The 22675-nt window shown below is 40.1% G+C and overlaps 1 protein-coding gene across 1 annotated transcript in view; it reads left to right on the top strand.

Annotated features, from left to right (window-relative positions):
* Positions 1–22675, top strand: part of CSRNP3 (cysteine and serine rich nuclear protein 3) — an 80230-nt gene that overhangs the window by 5779 nt on the left and 51776 nt on the right. The window contains exon 2 of the mRNA XM_081096282.1: positions 10602–10772. Coding sequence (XP_080952408.1) covers positions 10625–10772 — 148 coding nt within the window. The 5' untranslated portion in view covers positions 10602–10624. The remainder of the gene's footprint in view (positions 1–10601; positions 10773–22675) is intronic.

The raw sequence follows: 22675 nt of genomic DNA, 5'->3' as shown, positions 1-22675 counted from the left end.
GGGCTTTGAGATTCATCACCTCTCACCACCATGCTAACTAGTAAGAGTTATTACTTAGACAAACCTTCAGCTCCATGTAAGCGTATTCATTTAGAAATGCATGTAGTCATGTGTGTATATGCACACACGTGCACACACTTTAAATCCCCCCCAAATCACACTGAGTTATCAATCCCTATTGCTTTGAAAATTTACTAATTCAATTGTGGGAAGATAAACAAGGCATCTAATATCATACCCACTAACTAGTAGGTGTACGCATCCATTCTGGAGAACTTTGAAGATCTGAAGGAATGTTGGTTCCATGAACTTAGTGTCAAAAGTTATTCTGTAAGAATGAGAACTAGTCCAAAGTATTGGGGAAAAGCTGCTTATTCTGGACTTCTTTTGTCCAATAGCATTTTACAAAGCTGGGTTATACTGTCAAATACATTAAAACCGTATAAATTTCGGGCAACTCATGAACAACTAAAAATCCAGGAAAATATTGTATAGTGTTTTCTTAATAGGTAAGTGCTTTTATTATGTGTTGGGTATGTGAGTTCACGCTATATAATGAAGTATGAAGAGGCTTAATAGGATAGCAGTGAGGAACTTAGGTTCAAGTTCAAGTTGTAAACCTGTTGTCACTTCCAAGATATGGTTTGCCTCTGAACAATCCATGTGGCCTTGGACATGGTACTTAAGTCTGTAAGCCTCAATGTTTTCATATGCAAAGTGGAGATAATTGTGTATATATCAAAGATTATTTTTATGAAAATGAAATGGCATAATGCATGCCTGGCACATAATAACAGCATTATAAACAATAGCTATTATTTTTTTAAACCATAGGAATTGATCCCCTGGTGTTGATAAGGCAAGTTCAGCTAAAGCCTAGGGTTAGAGAATCTTGATGAAACAGCTTAGATTTGAATGGATGAGAAAGGGACATGTTTTCCAAAAATAGAAACACAGGAGGAGTTTATTGGAGGTCCTACTTAGGTAGTACTGAGTAGCTGATACCTTCTATTCCATGGGACACATAGAGAAGGCAGTCACCATGTAGTCACCAAGGTTCAAACTATATGTAGCTCCCTACATGCCTTTAATTTTTCCAAATGGAAGAACAATGTCCACAGGCTCCTCACATATGTGGTAAAGTGTACTTTACTGAGCTCTTATTTTATATCTTTTCTTGCTTTGAAATTTTTCATCCTTGTGCTTTTGTTCTACTATTTTTCTATTTCCATGTTGACTTTGTATAATTAAGGCATTAGTCATTCATCTCTGCTCTATCTAGAGTTCCTGTCTCATCCATAGACTATGGACTTTTTGATATAGAGAGAGCCTGGCCCCAAAAAATGTTTTCTGAGCCAATGCTGTTATAGAGCATAATGAGTATAATTTTACCTAATGACTTAGTGCTAATTTGTCTGAATCGTGAAACAATCTCTATGTCACAGATATATTGCTATTTTTAAATTTCTCTGTATCAGAATGATGTTTAGAAATATTGCATTAATTAATTTGATAAGGATTTTCAAAATGAACTTAAAAATATATTTTGTTTAAATTGTTTTAATAGTAGCATACTTAGTTGTTGTTTTTTATTAATTTACATTGGTAACAAGTTGGATAAATTGGTGTGGAGGAATGTCATGACTCTTTGCTTTTGTGAAATTCAATTTGAATGGAGAAACTTCTCTAAATAGTGGGTTTCTGACCTTTAAAAGATTATATGAGTTTGGTGTGACTTATTTCTATGTAAACCCATTTTAATCTTTGCAAGCAGAACCATCACTGAAACTTGAAAATCTAGATATCTAATCTTACTCTTTATTATTTTACTAATTGCTGCTTAATGCAATGTCAGGCAACTATGTATTGTCCTCTGCCTTAGGTAGTAAAAAATCTATACCTTGCTTAAGGTGGTGATTTATTTTAAAGAATATCCAAAGTACTGTTTTCTACTTATTCTAATTCTAAAATCTTTATTTTCTGCACAGTATTTTTGGCAGGATCCCAGTGCTTAAACGGGAATGGCCCTAAAGCGTGGCCATATTTTATTCTGATGTCCATTTTAGAATACTTTATAAGACAAATGTTTGCAAACGTTCCTTTCCCTTCAGACCATTCTGATGATTCTTCCGAAGGAAAAGGATATCATATCTCTTAAATAACACTTGCTAGTCTACTTTATTATTCAGTCAGAAACTTCATAAAAGACTGAAGTGAAACTTCTTAAGAGCTAAGAAGGAAAAAAAAAAGTGTAATCCTCCAATGCTGCAGTAATAATTCTAAATTCTTCACGTCTGTGTGGTCTTTTATTCTCTTAATGTGGTAAGTCTTGCCAGTCATCCAAGGAATCAGTCTAAGTACTGTTCTTTAGTCTTAATAGCAAGCATATAAAATAAATTTTTTATTGGTACTTTTGTTGTTAGAGTGGGAAAAATAGGCTTACAACAGGCACTTGATCAATTTTCAACAGTTTTAAAAGCCTTATTATGTTCTCGGTTGACTTTCTCCACTCTTGCTAATTAAAAGTGCTTCCTGAAAGTTACTTTAGGGAAGGACTTTGGACTCCAGTCCATATGTATTTTATTACACTATGTTGCCAAATACCAACCAGTGATCAATGTTTAGAGTTAAGTAGCATTTAAAAAAAAAAACACAGTTGTCTGTTTTTAATGGATATTAATCCCCAGAGAGGTAACAGAAAATTTCTTGGGGTACCCCCAGCCAGAAAGAGTCATAAAGAACCCATTTACCATTAGTAAGTAGAGTAGCCACCCATCCCTCTATCAGCAGGGCATAAATTAGTTTAGCCTTTGCAATTTGTACACAGTCAGAGAAGAAGGTTGGGCATTAGAGGCCCCAGGAGGCCACTGCGTTTATCATTACTCCAGGTACTTGGGACTGCATTACATCAGAACCTGTTCTCATATTTTGATAAGTAGATAAAGAAGAGAGGTATTCCTCTTACTTAAAATTAGGCTACTCGTTAGGAGCTGATCCAAAATTAGACTCCAGATTGATGACCATTCATTCACTGAGCAAGCACTGGAGTACATAGTCAGTCCATGAAGAATCTCACAGTAAAGGGTGAGAAAATGTCACTGAAATTAGCAGTTGTGATGCAGTGTAAGAAGTACTGCTAAACGCATCAAGCAGGTGCTATGACTGGAGAGGGGTCACTTAATCCAGTGTGGTGCTGGTCAGAGAATATTTTTTGGAGAAAGTTTGGGTCAGTCAGGCCTCTTGGGCAAATTACCTAGATTTCTGAAACTTCCATTTCTTTGTAAAAACTACCTTATAGGGTTTGGGAAAAGATGACAGAGAATAGGTACAAAGTATCCGGCCCTGATGGGTACTCACTTAAAGGCTGACTATTTTATTATAAATGGAACAAGGAACCTAAGCTATGTTTTAGGAAAGACAGACACTGTTTTGAGGAAAATGTACTCAACCTAGAACCATTCTAGTCCAGCCTTCACCAAGCCACAGAGTTACAGACAAGGCATTTAGGGCAGCCGAGTGAGCACTGAAGAAAGAAACCCTTAAACATGATTGGGATGTTCCCATAAGATGCAGTAAGGCCCTTTGGCACACATGGCAGAAGAAACTGAGGGAGCCAGAAAGAAGCCTTCCCTAGGAAGTGGGTAACCCTGGTAGTAAAGGGAACAGGAGGCTACAGATGTCCAAACTTCTGTCGTGCTTTGAACTAACATGGTCACAATGAATAATTTCTCCAAGTTCTGGATAGCCACCCAAGCTGGGGCAGTGGTACAAGTCACCAGAGCAGAGGTTCTAAACTGAGAGTATATGGATAGATGGCTTGCATTTGTGCTTTTCTGCACTTTTTTTCTGGAGAAAACATTCAGTTTTCAAAATATATTTTTATTGATTTCAGAGGGGGGTGGGAGAGAGAAACATCAATGATGAGAAAGAATCATTGACTGGCTGCCTCCTGCATGATCCACACTGGGGATCGAACCCACAACCTGGGCATGTGCCCCTGACCAGAATTGAACTAGGGACCCTTCAGACCGCAGGCTGACTCTCTATCCACTGAGCCAAACCAGTTAGGGCAAAACATTCATTTCTTTCATCAAATTCTCCAACTACAAATCATCAAGGTGCAAAATAATGAAATCCTAAGCACATAAAGTAATTCAGAACTTTAACTCAAGGTCACAGGCAATTCCAGCACAAGGAACACATACATAATTGGGGAACCCTGCAATTATTTCTCAAATAAAAATGCTCATTAGGTACGAGTGCTCCTAGGGTTCTTGGCTTAAGCAGACACCTGGACAAGAGAAGTGTATTTGGCCAACTTGTGCTTTGCTTCTCACATTGGCAAGCGATCAGCAGCATTTTTCACATTGGTGGTTCCCCATTGCAACACCTTGCGGGATTTTACTTTGTGAAATCATTGCCAAATCTTTTCCTCTTGGTGGCAATTATGTTAATTTCTTGCCAAATGGGTTCTAGTAAAAATGGCCCTAGTATTGTGGAAAAATATATCCTATTGTTGTTTAGAGAAATGCATAAGCATTCTGAGAATGTGTGAACTCATAAGTGTTCAAGGCATTAAAATCTAATGCCAACTTCTTAAAATAATGGTTATCTTATTTTAGCAGGGGCTACATCTTATAGTCAGTGTTTGATAATAGTGTAAGATCAGTAATAGTGTCAGTATTAGGGAAGAACATCACCGATTACTTAAAATCATGGTTTAGAAAAATTAAGGATGAAAGGATTTAATACAAACTAACAGGTAAAATTGTATCCTGATACTTAGGGACACATCTGGATAACTAAAGATATCATACCAAAGAATAAAAATAACACTTTTTTTTTTTAACTGAGCTCTCCTTTCTTAAATATTAGAATAAAACCTATACACCATTGATTGAGCAGCTGTCCTCTTCATCCTCTACCTGGCCCAGTAGATAATCTGGTTGATGAAGTGTGACATTGTAAATAATCTTGCTTTTGCCAGCTAAGCTCTTCCCACCTGCTACCACAGATGAACCACACACCAGTATTTTCATCAACCTGTTGGCAATGCCTTTCATCTCATCATTTGCATTTGGTGACATCCCAGCTCCTTGGTGATTGAAGCAGTCAGCCTTACCTTATCAAAGTAGTTAGAATAGAAATTTATCATAGTTTGTTAGCGTTTTGTATTTGCTGGAAGAATTTGATGAGAACACAAAATGAATATTTTGTTCTTTGACAAGTTGTGAAGAAATACTCCCGTGTCAGGTTGTTTAACGAGCCATCTCACCAGGCAGAAGGGTCTTTGTTAATGACCTTGCAGCTAAAGGTCACTCTCATGTTGATTAACAACAAAATTAGCAAGGAAGCAATACAAGAGAATGAAGGTGAACCCAGGGCTCTACCTGCCTCCCTTTGTTCCGGAGAGAGGAGCAGGGAAAGCTCCTGGTTGGGCAGCCTCCATGGAATAAGGACCTACCGGGTAAAATGACCTGGGAACTCACAGCTCACCACCTGTTTTTTCATCAAGCCTGGGAAGAGACGGCATCTTCCTAAAAAGACATCCCCATTACTATACAAGGAAATTCTCGCCATGACAAAATTACCTCCTTTTAAATATATATTTTCTGCATCAGTGATAGGCCAAGCCTGACCACTACCTATTAACCACCACCCACCTGTCACCTTTTTTGTAAATTCTTTGATAAATTTATAATTTACCCTAATGATTGTAAATGTTTCATTTACTGTGTTTAATCTGATTGGTTAGGGACAAATATTCTTGTATGGTAGTCAGTTGGTAGGTGGCATTTCTTATGTAACTGTATTTGTTGATTTCATAGTCATTCTATTTTCTCACCAAGAACCAAGAGCACCAGTTAGTGTTGTCAAAAGAAATGCAGGATGCCCAATTAAATCTGAATTTCAGATAAACAACAAATAATAAGTATAAATATATCCCAAATGGTATTTTTTAACCTCAAACTCAAATTTGTCTGGGTGTCATATTTTTATTTGCTAAGTCTGGCAACCCTAAAGTGGTTTTTCTGCAAATCAGATGACTTGCTCCTCAGAATTGAGGGATCCGTGATATTCTTAAGGCATTTTTCCTGTGGTCATTTTGTTAAAATACATAGCAAAGCATCAGGAAATAGGGGCAAATGTCAGAAGAAAAAAGTATTAAACACTAGATGACTATAAATGGGATAGTAAGAGTTCAATGTGTTACCTATGGAAGCTATGAAATATTTGGGATATCAAAAGAGTGCTACCCAAAGTTTAGCTTCCATTCTTCTTCCAAAGGCATTGAAATGTCCATTTTTATCTAACTTCTTGATTTTGAAACGTTTATACTTCTTTACTACTTTTTCATTAAATGTGCTGAGAGGCCCCTGAGCAATGGTTACATCTAATACAAATATGAAATAAGTCTATATGTTAATCAACAACAACAGATATCCAAGATCACAGAGTTTTAACATAAAGTAGTTATTGATTAAATTTGACAATAGAAAGGGCATGTGGGCACAGGAAAAGAGGAAGCTGTCCAAGTGGTGAAATCAGGGACCATATTAATAAATGAAAAAATAAGATAAATCTGTGTTAGCCAAGGAGAGACTAGTGACTTTGAAATGCAATTGAACTTATTGAAGCCTCTGAGTGAGTCTCTGGAGTATTACCTAATTGGGTGGCTCCCTGCCTACTGGTCATGTAGTTGAACGATCAAAGCCTGGCACCTGACCCAAGGTGGGCTAAAACGTTCTGCACCCCTTGAAACATTAAACTTGAAAGGCAAGACATAGAGAACAGTTGTTGGGCTTAAACTCGGTAATAGTAGCATTTTAGAGAAAAGATCAAGGAATTTCTAGTCAGAATCCTAGAAGCTGTCCTTATTCCTACATTTCCTCAGAGGAAATGCATTTAGGTTTTATCTCTGTCTCAGATTGCATGAACTAGTTTAGTATCTTTTCAACAGATGTCTTTGTGCATAAGCTAGCTAGAATTGGCTTTTAGGTTGCTTGCAAGCAAAATATATATATATGACGTTTTGAGGTCAATGTTATCTCTCATTTTGATTCTCATTCAATCAAATATACCCAGATATATTGTTAGTCAGGAGAGAGTGGTGAATGAGATGAACATGATTTCTGCTTCATGGAGCTTTCAGTCCAGCGAAGAAATGAGACACTGATAGAGAAATTGAAGTGTGGAAATGGAAAGGTTTCATTCATTCATCAAACACATATTTATTAATCTGCTATTATATATAAGGCATTGGCTGTGACCCCTGGAACACTAGTAAAGAAAACAAAGATCTTTGCCCTTAAATATTTTAGCTAAAGACAAAAATAATACACAATAAACATTGTTTTTTTATGCAGAAACACATAAATAAATAACATGGATTTAGAAAGTGGTGACTGCCATGGGAAAATATTTTTAAAATGAACCAAGAAAAAGGCCTAGCTGCCAGAGAGAAATGGCAGGGTGGAGAAACTGAGAGATCATTCGAGCCAAAATATTGACAACAGGGTCAGTGGCTCAAAATGAAGATGAAGAGATTAGCCAAAATAGACTGTTAGGGACTTTATAAGCCATTTGAGGATTCGGACTTGATCCTAAGGCAATCCAAAGCCACTTAAGAGTTTTAAACTACAGACTGACATGATCAGATTTGCATGTTAAATTTATCTTTCTGCCAGCAACCTGGAAAACACATTGAAAGCAAACAGTAGTGGATGGGGGAAAAAAAATAATTAGGAGGCTTTTGTCCTAGTCCAAGTGAGAATGGTGATGCCCTTGACTAGCATGTGTTTTTTGAATTGGAAAACAGTAGCTGTGTCAAAAATGGCCGTTATCGGGGTTTAGATTTTCAGCTGCTCACATTTAAAATAAATGAATACCTACCCAGCTTTATGTTCTGCCTAAATTCTTGTATTCTTTTCTTCCCTAGTGAGATAGTATAGATGATGTAGCAGGAAACCGCTCCACGATTAGGCCTAAACCAAGGTTAAGATCCTGGTAAGCAGTAGGTCATTTGACCCTCACAATTTGTGATGACATCTTGTTACACTCACATTTTTTTTAAAAGGCAGTGAAACCAGATAGATATTATGCTTGGTTGTTGCACAAGTAATTTAGCACTTAAACCAATTTCATGGGTATAAGGTTATGCCCTCCTGTAATTACTTAACATTTTTATTTTAAGCATAGGCACTAATTCTACTCTAAGCAGGCAGTGCCTTTTTTTTTTTTTTTCTTTGACATGGGTCTGGCTTAGGCTTTTTTCACTCCTGAAAATGTGTATAGAAGTGATATCCAACCTTCAACTCCATGGTTTAAACTTTAAAGTCTTGCAGGTTCCAAACGTAATAACAAAGGGGGAAATGACTTTTAATTCTCTTATCACCCCTCCCAAGATTCGCCCTCTCATTCTTGAGGAAGTGACAAAGGTACTCATCTCACCATATTGGAACATGCTTCCCTGTGGCCCAATTTAGTGTCTTGAGGACCCTGCCTTTATAAGGAAGCGGGGGAAGCTTAATGATGTGGTTTTTAACTGTTCCCATTGCAATATTTTATTATAAAAATGTACTTAAAAATAGGTTTTCATCTTGTATTGCTTTGTGTCTTGGAGTTTCTCCCTCATGAATTTCTTTGCATCTTGTTTGAAGTGAACCATTTTAAAATTTATATCCCGTCCTACTTTTAAGAACTTACTTAAAATATCTTTCTCTTTTCCATGCTCAGATTTGCATAAACACTTTATTCATTTCACACTCTTTTAGCTGGAGAAAATAATATACTAATCTGAATAGTGGTAAAATAAGAGTAAGAATAAAGATTTTATTCTCAAAAGTGTGGACAATGCAATATCGTCTTATTGCAATCAGTTTTCTCCATTGTTAATGTAAGTGCAAAAAGACATGGATTACTAGAACAGGCTGCAGAAGGTGAATTTGGGAGTGTTCACAATTCGATGGAGCTCAGCATAGCAGATGGGCAAGTAACATATTCTACTCCCTTTTATATCCCCTACTCCACCCAAGGAGTCAAACATATTCATACCAGTTCCTCAACACGTGTGTAGGTGAGTGGAGTACATTGAAATCAGTGATAGACTTAGGAGACATCTCATACATGTCTAATAATTTCACTAGAAATCACATCACGGATGGCCTTTTGACTAAGAATTGAGTGCAGGGTTATGTGACTCTCTAGGGCTGGTGTGTGGACATACCCAAGAAAGGACAAGTTCAGGGAGAAGCTGCTGGAGAGCAGACTAGAATGAGACAAGTGGTCCTCCACTTTGAGTGCTCATCAAGATCACCTGGAAGCCTTCCTGAAGCACAGAGTGCTAGGCCCCGCCCTCTGGGAGTTTCTGATTCAGATGAGCTGGAGAGGGGCCTGAGAATTTGCATTCTAACAGTCTCCCTCCTGGGTGATGCTGAGGCTGCTAATCCAAGTAGCCCTCCGTGAAAGAAAACTACTGAATTAGGTGTTGAAGAGCTGGCCTAGCTAAGGGGATCTAGGTAAGCTGCTTACTCTGTGATCTGTGCAGAGGAGGGGTAAGTTCAGAGATTTCTGAGAGCAATAGCTGGATAATGTAACTAAGTGGGCTTCAGAATAGCTTTAAGGGTCTTGCTTCCTCCTGATCAAAGGGCTGATGGCTACGCTCTGGCAGGAGAAGGAGAGAATGGCTTCAAGAACTCAAATGAGAATTCAAATGAGCTGACATATGGGATGGAAGATAGAATGCATGGGATTGACTTAATAACACTTTCAGATAAGTTAATCTAATTTAGCAATGTAAAGCCAAGTACATACGTCTAAGCTACTTTATACATAGATTTTCTCCAAAATATCCTTTCACTGCAAGGAAAGTTTCTGTCCTTTAGCTGACTGTACATACATCAAGGTAAATGGGGAAGGTGCAGAAAGCCCCAGGAGGAAGGGAAAGCCCATTCATCCTAGAGAAAGGACTTATGAGAAACCATGCCCTCACCTCACCCATCACCAATTAGTGCCATCTCCCAGGTAAACAGCCTTAGATAGTTCCTGAAACAGTGGCAACAGCTTCAGCAAGCAGGTATCATGGGGACACATTGCACCTTATTGCAGTATTGAAATGGAAACTACCTAAAATTTAGAACTGGTTTCATATGCTTCACTGTACTCAGCTAATTAGGTTCTTTCATTTCAAAACTTGAGCATGGCATTTGTGCATACTTATCTGTGTTTCTTCCAGATCAATTTTTTACAAGCAGTAATCATTTAAGACTTTGGGGGACACTGGCATTTATTTTCATTACAGAATTTCATGGACTCCGGTGGATTTTCTTAATTTGCCAACAAAAGGGAATAGAGGTATTCCAATAAGAGGAACTATGTCCCCCCCAAAATGGTACATTTTGGTAAGCAAATGGTCAAATGCCCATATTTAATGTAAAGTCATTTTTGTTAATTTGAAGATATTTTTTGAGAAAACTTGCTTGGTGATCTTTCCAAGGTAAAGCTCATGTATAAAAAGCCACTTGGACATGACTCTGGGGACCTTGGCTGCACATCCAGCAGTCACATATTTCAACGCTTCATTGCTCCCATTCCTGTTCCAGGTACATGTGACAGCGCTGCAGCTATGAGTGGAATTTTAAAGAGGAAGTTTGAAGAAGTTGACGGCTCCTCACCCTGCTCCTCCGTGCGGGAATCTGATGATGAAGTTTCCAGCAGTGAAAGTGCTGACAGTGGGGACAGTGTCAATCCATCCACCTCTAATCATTTCCCCCGTGAGTACAGAATCCGTACCTGAAGCCAATTGTCTGGGTCTGCAGTGAAAATAATTGTATCAACTTGGTCATTTCTTTTAGCCTTCATTACCATTTTTTTATAACTGATCTAAAAACAGATCATGATTAAGTAAAAATGAAATATGTCGGCGGCAACAGTGGATTCCTTTAGGTTGCTGTTGGCAGTGGATTATTTGGTTTTGTTGACCAACTGATTCAATGGAAAAAAAAAGACATTTTATTATTACTTTTTGAAGGAAGCACTCTACTCTGGGAGTAGATGGGAAAAGACAAGTAAAGGCACAAAATAATTTATCCTCCTATACCTGACAATATTCTGGGGAACTGAAACTCTAGGTTAGGATGAAAAAGAGCTCAGCTAGCTATGCATTAAGAGAACAAAAAAACAGCAAAAATCTCCCAAGTGTGCAAGTACATGCAGTTTAGTCCTCTTTCCTACTCATCCCTTTATTCTCTCATCACCAAGAATAATATTTAAAAACCACTAAGAAGAAAAAAAATGTTTGGTTTCTCTTTCATTCCTTTTCTTCCACACTGCATATTCATAAAGTAATACAACCTACAAGCTAAAGGAAACTTACTAGTAACAGATAAATAATCTCATAAATAGAATTTTTGTTTCTAACAGGCAGATTGTAATATACCATATCATGATAGATAACTAGTCTTAGTTTTTTTTCCATTTTTCAATTAAGTGGATGAGTATGTTAATATGATTCTATAATATAGAATTTATTTTGGAAATAGGACAACCCAGAAAACCGAAAGAATTAACCATATTTTTAAGAGGTGATAAGGGATTCAATAAAACTGTTGAACATGAAACAAATATACTAAAATCAACATTGTTCCTTTAAATAAACAAAACTAATAGAAATTATAGTGAAAGAAAAAAATAATAATAAAAAAGAAATTATAGTGAAAGAACAATTTCAACTATTATAATGGGAAGAATCACAAAATATTTAGAGACAAGGTTATTGTGTGATGTAGGTGATTTAAATGCATTTACATATGTTATGAGGATATGATCTTATATTTCTGATTCAAAAGAATTTACCAATTTTGTCTTATTATCAATAGTGATAATAACAATGACATTATCAACTAACACGGTTTTGTGAAGATCAACAGAGCAGATGAGATAAAAATACATGAAAGAACTTTGTAAAATGTCAAATTCTAAACACATGCTATAATAAAAAATCATAGCTAACATTTATCGTATATATGTTATGCTCCAATGGCTTTATATAGCCATCCTAGAAGTACCACTCCCTTCAGTGTACATAGGATACATCTGAGGCTCAAAGAAGCTAAACATCTTGCCCCAAATCACACAGGATTTGAACCTAGAGATACATATATTTGGCCCACTCCATAGTCTTCAACTTTTTCATTATCCCATTCTGCCCCTTAATTATATAATATTGAACATATCTTTAAAATATTCATTATCTACACTAAAAAAGAGAAAGATGCAAATTGACCCTACCTTTATGACACCCACCAGCCAATCAGGAGTGAATATGCAAATTAATCCCCAAAAAAGATGGCGGGTTAAATTGCATATGCAGGTGCCAGTGGCTGGGGGCAGGCGGGATGCTGACATCATCGCGCAGGCCTTCAGCACCGCTCCAGGCCTCTGTGCAGCGTGGGAAGGCTGAAAGGCAACTCTGGCAGCAGCGAAGGCGGTGATGGCAGCCAGGCGAAGGAAGGCCCATTCTTGCATGAATCTTCATGCATCAGGCCTCTAGTGAGTTATAAAAGAATGCTTGAATTAGTAAAGAGAGGTTACCTTTCTGGTTATTATGATAAGTAAAGCTTTTCACATTAATTTATAAATGTAAGATTATGATCTCAATAAAATTCTCAACTGGATTTTCTTAGAAATTGATAGAATGATAAAATCTATTTGGAAAAATAAGCTAATAAGAATAAAGGGATATTTTTTAAAGAATCCATAAATGTTGAAAAGCCATTCTAGACATCAAATCATAGGAGAAAATTATATAATTTAACTTTTTTGATACTGGCTAGATCTAAGAAAGTATGGAAAATCTCAACATGTTATATAAAAGAATTTAATATATAAAAATAGAGCATTATAAAACAACTATAGGCCCAGTGCACAAAAATTTGTGCACTCAGGGGGAAGGGGGGGGGGGGTCCTTCAGCCTGGCCTGTGGCCTCTCGCAGCCTGGGACTCCTTGGGAGATAACGACCTGCAGGCTTAGGCCTGCTCCCGGGTGGCAGAGGGCAGCCCCAATCCCTAGGTGCAGCCCCTGGTCAGGCTCAGAGCAGGGCCGATTGGGGTGTTGGGGCGCCACCCCCTGTCATGCACAGAGCAGGGCGGATCAGGAGGTTGCGATGCCACCCCCAGTCATGCTCAGAGTAGGGCCGATTGGGGGGTTGGGGCACTGCCCCCTGTCACACTCAAGGCAGGGTCGATGGGGAGGTTGCGGCGCCACCCCCTGTCACACACAGAGCAGGGCCAATCCGGGGGTTGGGGCACTGCCCTCTGTCACACACAGAGCAGGGCCCATCAGAGGGGTTGGGGCTCCTTACCCTGTCACACACGGAGCAGGGTTGATCAGGGGGTTGGGGAGCTCCCCCCTGTCACACACAGAGCAGGGCCCATCAGGGGGTTGAGGAGCTCCCCCTGTCACTCAGAGAGTAGGGCCAATAAGGGAGTTGGGGCGCCGCCCCCTGTCACACACAGAGCAGGGCAGATCAGTGGGTTGGAACGCCGCCACTGTCACACTTAGGGCAGGGCCAATGAGGAGGTTATGGCTCTACCCCATCACACACAGAGCAGGGGCTGTGGGGGGTGGGGGGGTGGGTTGTGGCGCTGCCCTCTATCACCCACAGAGCAGGGCTGATCAGGGGGTTGGGGCGCCACCACTGTCACACTCAGGGCAGGGCTGATGGGAAAGTTATGGCTCTACCCCGTCACACACAGAGCAGGGCCCGTGGGCGGGGGGGTGGGGGCGGGTTGGGGCGCCGCACCCTGTCACACACAGAGTAGGGCCAATCAGGGGGTTGGGGCGCCTTCCCCTGTCACAAACAGAGCAGGGCGGATAGGGAGGTTGTGGCCCCGCCCCCTGTCACACACAGAGCTGCAGGGCGATCAGGGGGTTTGGGCGCTGCCCCCGTCACGCTGATCCTGGTGCCGGGAGGCCTCACGGCTCCGCTGATCCCGGTGCTGAGAGGCATATTACCCTTTTACTATATAGGATAGAGTCCTGGTGCACGTGTGGGGGCCGCTGGTTTGCCCTGAAGGGTGTCCTGGATCAGGGTGGGGGTCCCCACTGGGGTGCCTGGCCAGCCTGGATGAGGGGATGATGGCTGTTTGCAGCTGGTCACACACCCTTCAGGGTGAGGGTCCCCACTGGGGTGCCTGGCAAGCCTGGGTGAGGGGCTGAGGGATGTTTGCTGCTGGTCACACACCCTTCAGGGTTGGGGTCCCCACTGGGGTGCCTGGCCAGTCTGGTGAGGGGCTGAGGGCTGTTTTCAGGCTGGTGGGTGATGGAAGCTCCCAACCGCTCCTTTTTTCCTTTTCTTTTTTTTTTAACTCTTGGCCAGCTTTAGCTCTGAGGCTCCAGCTCTTAGGCCTCCGCTGCTGAAAGTAGGTATCTGGTTTGTTTCAGTTCGAAACAATGTATAACTCCAGCTCTGACTCCAGCTCTGAGATCCCAGCTCGCTGAAAGCTGGTTTCTGGGTGTGCTTTTTTTAGCTTCTATATTTGTTAAAATGTTTCAAACTGCAGGCTCAGAGGCCTGCAAGGCAGGCAGGAAACGTTGGTTTCCTCCGTCACTGAAGCAAGCCAGCCTCATGTTAGTTTCAAGCTGCCTGGCTGCCGGCCGCCATCTTGGCTGACAGTTAATTTGCATATCTCCCTGATTAGCCAATGGGAAGGGTAGCGGTCGTACACCAATTACCAAGTTTCTCTTTTATTAGATAGGATGGGAAGGGAAAGGAGTATTTAATAAATTTAATAGAGTTTTAAAATAAAGTAACTTAGATACACATCTCACAACATATACCAAAATACATTCCAGATGGATTAATTAGATAAATTTTCTTAAAAAAAAAAAATCATGGGGGAAGGTGCATATTTTCCAGACATTTAATAAATCATTATATGAGCCTTGAAGTAACAGAAAAATCTCACATTGCAATATACTTAACACATTTAATAATACAAAAATATTAAACTTATCAACTACAAAAACAGCTTAAAAGTAAAACAATCCATATTGGAAAAAAATATTTGCAGTTAATATGATATAAGTTACTTTCTAGATAGAGTTTTAAAAAATACATTTTTTCAATAAATATTAAGACACACACTCTAAAGATAATCTGTATCCGTGATGGCGAACCTTTTGAGCTCGGCGTGCCAGCATTTTGAAAAACCCTAACTTAACTCTGGTGCCGTGTCACATATAGAAATTGTTTGATATTTGCAACCATAGTAAAACAAAGATTTATATTTTTGATATTTATTTTATATATTTAAATGCCATTTAACAAAGAAAAATCAACCAAAAAAATGAGTTTGCGTGTCACCTCTCATAGGTGTGTGTCATAGGTTCACCATCACTGACCTATACAATGGAAAATATGATTAGAAAATATTTTAAGCATCTCATAACAATGGTAATAATACAGATTAAAACAATAATTATGAGCCCTGTCCATGTGGCTCATTTGGTTGGAGTGCCGTCCCATACACTGAAAGGTTGCAAGTTTGATTCCCGGTCAGGGCATGTTCTGGAGGCAACTGATCAGTGTTTCTCTTTCTCACTCTCCCTTCCTCTCTGTAAAATCAATACAACTCAATAATCATGGAAATTTCATCTCTATGAAATTAGTGCTCCTTTATTCAATGAAAAATACTAATACTTAAGTGCTGGTGAAGGTAGCAGTGCAAATCATAGGTACATATATCGTTGCTATTGGTGGTAGTGAAATTTAGAAAGCACCTGAAAATATAAAAGCCAAAATATTCATGTCTGTAAGTCTATATTTAAACTAACTTACCTGAAGGAGGAAACATCACAAATAAAGGGGAAAGACTCATAAATGAAAATGTTGGTGCTTGATGGTAGTACCAAAAATCATGGGTTGAAGGTGGGGATGAAAAAGGTAGCATTTAAGAGTGGGGAAGTAATACATTAAGTTATGGTAACATATATAATTTATTTATTTTCATTATATTTATGAAAACTTTATGACTATTTAAAAACCAAAACTTACCTATACTGTCAGAAAAAGTCTATGTATGCATAAGAACAAAGAATGCTAAGATGCCCTAAAAACTGAAATTGATTTGATTTGTTAAAGTATTAGAATTATGGATTAATTTTCATATTTATTAATTTTCATTTCTGTTACTATTCTGTGCATCCCACAGCAAATAAGTTTTAAGTTTAAACTGAAATTAGTTTAGATTGTGTACGTATGCAAACAGCAGATTGAAATGTCATGATCAGCTCAATCATGCAGCACTTTATGATTACTGCATGTAACCACGTAACTAATAAAGACTTTTGTGTTATGGCCAACAGAAATTATCTTTTCCATTGAAGAAAATAGATATACTTTAAGATGTCCAAAAAGTTTTTGAAATGTTTGAGCTCATTATTTATTATCAGTGGCAGTTAGTAATGATGAGCTTACTAAATTGCTGATTTAGCTTTGTTTTTGTTTTCTTTCTTTTCTTTTTTCCCATCACCATTTAGACCCCTATAACCTCTTCCACCTCCACCTCCACCTTTGCTGATTTAACTTTGTATTAAATAAAATCCAACGAGATTTTTCATGATTTTTAAAGATAATTAAATGACTGATTTAATTAAGAATATGATTTTTATTTAATAGTCTGCTAAGAATGAAAATATAAAAAAATCTACCTAGAATATTTTCTGTATAAAAGATCTAAGCATGGCCTGGCCAGCGTTGCTCAATGGTTAAGCATGGGCCTAAGAAGTAGGAGTTCACGGTTCGATTCCTAGTGAGGGCACATGCCCAGGTTGCAGGCTCAATCCCCAGAGTCTCCCTCTCCCTTCCTCTCTGAAATCAATAAAAATATATTTTTTAAAAAGATCTAAGCATGTTAACTAACCAATGTGACAAGAGCAGTTAAGAGGGTTTTTGTTTCTAGAAATCTATTCATATTATTGCTAGTGCAACGATTTTTGCACACATTTTTAGAAAATGTTTCATTTATTTTTCTATCTAGGTAAAATGTGTACTTACCTGCAGTGGTCTTATCTATATATAAATCTATGAACATACACTTTTGGAAGTGTTATTATTAAGGAATCCTCTTTGTTTAATATATTTCCCTACTTTCAGAAATAAAATGATGATCTTAGAGGAAAGAAGGATTTTTGATGGCTATGAAATGTGTGTAGCATGAAGAAATCAAATTTACTTTCACATTGAGAGTATTAAAAATATGGTTATTTAAATCTCACTCATCATGAACTCATCTTTCAGGTTTAAAATATTCTATGTACTTGGTGCTTTATAAGTACTAACATATTGCATAATGACATTTTGTTATCATCACAGATACAGGAATTGATAAGATTATTTGGAACATGTCAGTAGGCTATCTTAGTAGGAAATGCCATGCTGTTCTAAGCTTTCTGTAAAGATATTCAATTTTCAGCACATCACATTATGATAATGAAAGCTTCAAAATGCAAACCAATAAAGGTTTATGCCTTTTTCCTTGGATTTCTGAGATTTGCCAGACAACCAGCATACCTAAGAGCGATCAACCAAGGTCGTATCTTATACTTCCCTTGAGACAGAAGCGGCTGGATTCTGTATTGCTGTGGAACGCTTTGCTTCATCAAATCCCTGTGGAGCTATAGCCAGTCAGCCTGTACTTGAGCACTGTCGAAAGGAGAGCTACAGAGAAGCTAGAGAGGACTGATATTTTCTCCTGTCTTCTCGAGGTTCTTGGCACTTCACACGAATAATGAGAAGCTGTGTGATGAAACATCCTTCCAGAGGAACACATTATTTTTCCTGAAATGGAGTGCTTCTACAAATAAATGTATAGTATTTAGGAAGTGACAATATCAAGAAGTAAAAGGACAGATATTCTAAATTGCACCTAAAAGCAAGTATGGATGTCTTACAAAGGGATAAGATTTTCAAATTTATAAATACTTTTATTATCTTGAGCTCATTTGATATCCAAAAATTGTTGTGAATTAGGAGACAATATTGTACTCATTTTATAAAAGTAGGAATTAACATTCAGGTGTATTTGTAATATACCCAAGGGCTGAGATTATAACCTATTTTTACCTCACTCCCTCTCTCCCTGCTTCCTTTCTTCTCTTTTCTCTCTAAATACGCTGAGCATAAATATGCTACCATGTGCACCCAAGTCAGAGTCTTCCTCTGGTTACACATTTCATAATGGATTTGGAAATAAATAATCGATAGAAAACAGATTTTGACGTGAAACTATACTGTACTGGAAGTATGTCTGAAATATATCTCTTCTCTACTGAGCAGTTAAGATGCCTTGAAGATTTAGATTTGGTTTCAACAAATATAGTGTGTCTGTTACAGGCTCAGTGTAGGTGCTTTCAGTCAGGTCAAAATGATAAACTACAAATAGTAAATACAACTTGGCGATAACAGTAACAGATGAAGTCTACCCAGCATTGTGGTATTAATTTAAGAATTTACTACAGCAAAGACAAATGTAGCGATCTACCCTTGAATTAGTGATTTTTCAATATGTGAGGAGTGTTCAGGCTGAAACTGAGCACAGTATTTTTAGGGAAAGTCTTTGATTGAGAGGAGGTGGGACCACATGACCCTCCAAAGCTCCTTTCTACTCTGTGAAAGTATAATTCTCAGAACAAGGATCAAATACCATCTTAAGTTAGAGTCATGTCCAAATAGGGAAAGATAAGCAAGTTTAAAACACCTCTGAAAAGCTACTATTAAATTAAGAAATTAGACTTTCTGCAGCCCCTTATGTTGAAAAGAGCCCAATTAGCCAGGCCTTGTCAGATCAGATGGAACCAGTTGGAGATCTTCTACACCAGGTCACAAATATAAATACCAGACATGGACCAGTTGAATCATTAGGTGTTGAGTTTGCTTTGCTGGGGATAAGGGAGTTCGGGAGTTCAGATAATTATGAGTGAAGGGAGATAGATATGAGCTGGTGGTCCTTTTAGAAAATACTGTAAAGCCCATTGACTGGAACCATGTAATTGTTTCAGATCATTTCATGCGAGAGATCCATTAATGATGAATCAGAAAGTTAACCATTCCTGCCTCCCCTGACGTTACTTAGACCATCCTTCAGGCTTGAAAGTCTTCTCCTCTGCCTCCCAATCCCTCTGACTGTGAACTTCTATATGTACTACAAGGTTCATATCAAGTATTTCTTGCCCCATGAAATATTCACCAAGTCTCTCATTCTAGTCACCCTCTTTGCCATTTTCTCAGAATCCTCTGGTATTTCACCAACATTCAGATAATTTGGTGATAGTTTTCTATCTCCTTCCATCTTAGTATTCCCCACAAAATCATGATGTCAGCAACCATGTCATGGCTCATTGGACCATCAGTCTCATACTTACTTGATCACCTCTACCTATTCCATTCAAGTTCTTGACCGCCACTTCACTCAGCTGCTAATGTCCACAGCCTTATCCAGAATATTTTCATAAACTAGAAGAGTACTACAACTCCTAAATGTCAAATTCCAAACTCAGGCCATACCCCTTTTTCTTCCACTTTCTTCCTCCCCTTATGTACTTTAATTTTTTACCTCCTCCTCTTGTTTTCCCAAACATAGCACCCACTTCTTGTCTTTACATCTTTTTCTACCCTTCACCATTTGCTCCATTATTTCAGGTATTTTTGTTTTGTTTTGTTTTGTTTTAATTTTATCTGAAGGCCAGACTCTTGTATGTTGTTGTTTTGTTTTAACTTTATTAGCTTGGTTTATTTTTCCCTCTCAGAATTATTTTATTTATTTATCTTGATTGTTGGAAGTATTACAGATGTCCCCATTTTTCCTTCACTGACTCCCCTCCATCCTGCTCTCTCCCCCTCTCCTGGGCCTTCACTGCATTATTGTCTGTGTCCATGGGTTATGCATATATGCAAGGCCAGACTCTTAACCATTTTTCTCCCAAATTCTTCAGTCCGTATTTCTTTTTTATTCAAAATACCTGAAAACTTAAAGAAGTTTTGGAGAAAATGAAACCAGCTCTCCGACATCCCCTGAGGGGTCCCAGATTGTGAGAGGGTGCAGGCCAGGCCAAGGGACCCCACTGGTGCATGATCAGGTCCGGGGAGGGGCTGCGGGAGGGCTCCAGCCCCTTCTCCCCTAGTCCTGATAGGCCAGACCCCAGCAGCAAGCTAACCTACTGGTCAGAGTGTCTGCCCCCTGGTGGTCAGTGCAAGTCATAGTGATCTGTTGAGTGGCCTTAGCATATCATTAGCATATTTTGCTTTGATTAGTTGAATGGCTGACCAGTCAACTGGACACTTAGCATATTAGGTTTTTACATATAAGACTAGAGGCCCGATGCACAAAAATTTGTGCACTTGGGGAGGAGGGGGGTCACTCAGCCCAGCCTGTGCCCTCTCGCAGTCTGGGACCCCTCGGGAGATAACGACCTGCTGGCTTAGGCCTGCTCCCAGGTGGCAGAGGGCAAGCCAATTCCCTAGGTGCAGCCCCTGGTCGGGCTCAGAGCAGGGCCGATTAGGGAGTTGGGGCGCCGCCTCCAGTCATGCACAGAGCAGGGCGGATCGGGAGGTTGCGATGCCACCCTCAGTCACGCTCAGGGTAGGGCTGATTGGGGGGTTGGGGCGCCGTCCTGCCGGGGTCCAACCCCAGCGGGTCCAGGGGTCCCCAAAGGTGTGGACGGAGTCGGCGAAGAAGGAATGACACGGAGACAGCGTTCAGTTGATCAGCAGCCTAGCCAGGATCTCCAGCCAAGTTCTGGTCTCGATCTCCAGCGAAGTTCTGTTTAGGATCTCCAGCCAGGTTCTGTGTCCATGGTCTCTTGCTAGGTTCTCCAGCCAGGTTCTCCAGGTTCTCCAGCTAGGTTCTGTAGCCATGTTCCCTCGCTAGGTTCTCCAGCCAGGTTCTGTCCAGGTTCTCCAGCCAGGTTCAGTCACCAGGTTCTAGTCAGGTTCTCTTGCCAATTTCTGTAGTCAGGTTCAGTCCAGGATCTTTTGCCATGTTCTCTCCAGCGAAGTTCTTCTGTCTCTAGAGAATGTTCTGTGTAGGTTCTGTCTTCTTTCTGTCTCCTAAGTTCTGTGTTCTAAGTTCTGTGTTCTTACATCTGTATTTATACCAGTTGATTCCAATCCTATCAATCTCTATTACAAAGGTTAGGGTGTTTCTTATCTCCATTCCAGGGAGTAAAGATTATGTAGCTTAAGCATGATTGTTCATAGTTAAAGTGATTAATTACCCGCCTGGCATTTAGTTAAGAGGTTTTATTCCCTCCCTAACTTCAGGGGAAAATCCCTACCTGGGGAAACAACCTTTCTCAGAGACCTTGGTTAAAACACATAGTGCCAAGAAGGTGAGCAAACATATTAAGAACAGTATGCCATATATGCCAGGTCCCTTGAAACAGCAAGGATGGACCAGCTCCCGGCACCGTCCCCTGTCACACTCAAGGCAGGGTCGATGGGGAGGTTGCGGCACCACCCCGTCATGCATAGAGTAAGGCCAATCCGGGGATTGGGGCGCTGCCCCCTGTCACGCACAGAGCAGGGCCCATCAGGGGGTTGGGGAGCTCCCCCCTATCAGGCACAGAGCAGGGCTGATCAGGGGGTTGGGGCGCCTTCCCCTGTCATGAACAGAGCAGGGCGGATAGGGCAGTTGTGGCCCCGCCCCCTGTCACACACAGAGCCAAAGGGCGATCAGGGGGTTTGGGCGCTGCCCCCTGTCATGCTGATTCCGGCGCAGGGAGGCCTCGCGGCTCCGCTGATCCCGGTGCTGAGAGGCATATTACCCTTTTACTATATAGGATAGAGGCCTGGTGCACGGGTGGGGGCCAGCTGGTTTGCCCTGAAGGGTGTCCAGGAACAGGGTGGGGATCCCCACTGGGGTGCCTGGCCAGCCTGGGTGAGGGGATGATGGCTGTTTGCAGCTGGTCACACACCCTTCAGGGTGGGGGTCCCCACTGGGGTGCCTGGCCAGTCTGGGTGAGGGGCTGAGGGCTGTCTTCAGGCTGGCGGGTGACTGAAGCTCCCAACTGCTCCTTTTTTCCTTTTTTTTTTTTTTATTCTGGGCCAGCTTTAGCTCTGAGGCTTGGCTCCAGCGCTGAGGCCTCGGCTGCTGAAAGCAGGTCTCTGGTTTGTTTGGCTTCTATAATCGAAACACTGTTTCAACTCCAGCTCTGAGATCCCGGCTGGCTGAAAGCAGGTTTCTGGAGTTTGTTTAGCTTCTATATTTGTAACAATGTTTCAAACTGCAAGCTCAGAGGCCGGCAGCGGCATGCGGGGAACGTTCGCTTCCTCCATCACTGAAGCAAGCAAGCCTCATGTTCACTTCAAGCTGCCTGGCTGCCGGCCGCCATCTTGGCTGGCAGTTAATTTGCATATCGCCCTGATTAGCCAATGGGAAGGGTAGCGGAGGTATGGCTAATTACCATGTTTCTCTTTTATTAGATAGGATGAGACATGATCCAGTTCCTATAGAAACTCACAGCCTAATAATCTTTAGCATTCACCAATGCTTACTGTATTCTGTTTTACATTGTTATTTGCATACATACCTTATCTTTTTGGAGATTTATAGAGCTTAAGCTCATGTTCTTCTCAGTACTTAAACTGGTGTTGTTCAATTACTATTAAATACTTGA

The sequence above is a fragment of the Myotis nattereri genome, assembly GCF_964212035.1.
Source record: "Myotis nattereri genome assembly, chromosome: 7".
Lineage (NCBI taxonomy): Eukaryota > Metazoa > Chordata > Mammalia > Chiroptera > Vespertilionidae > Myotis > Myotis nattereri.
Note: the sequence above shows the minus strand (reverse complement) of the source record. Positions and strands in the feature narration are given on the sequence as shown.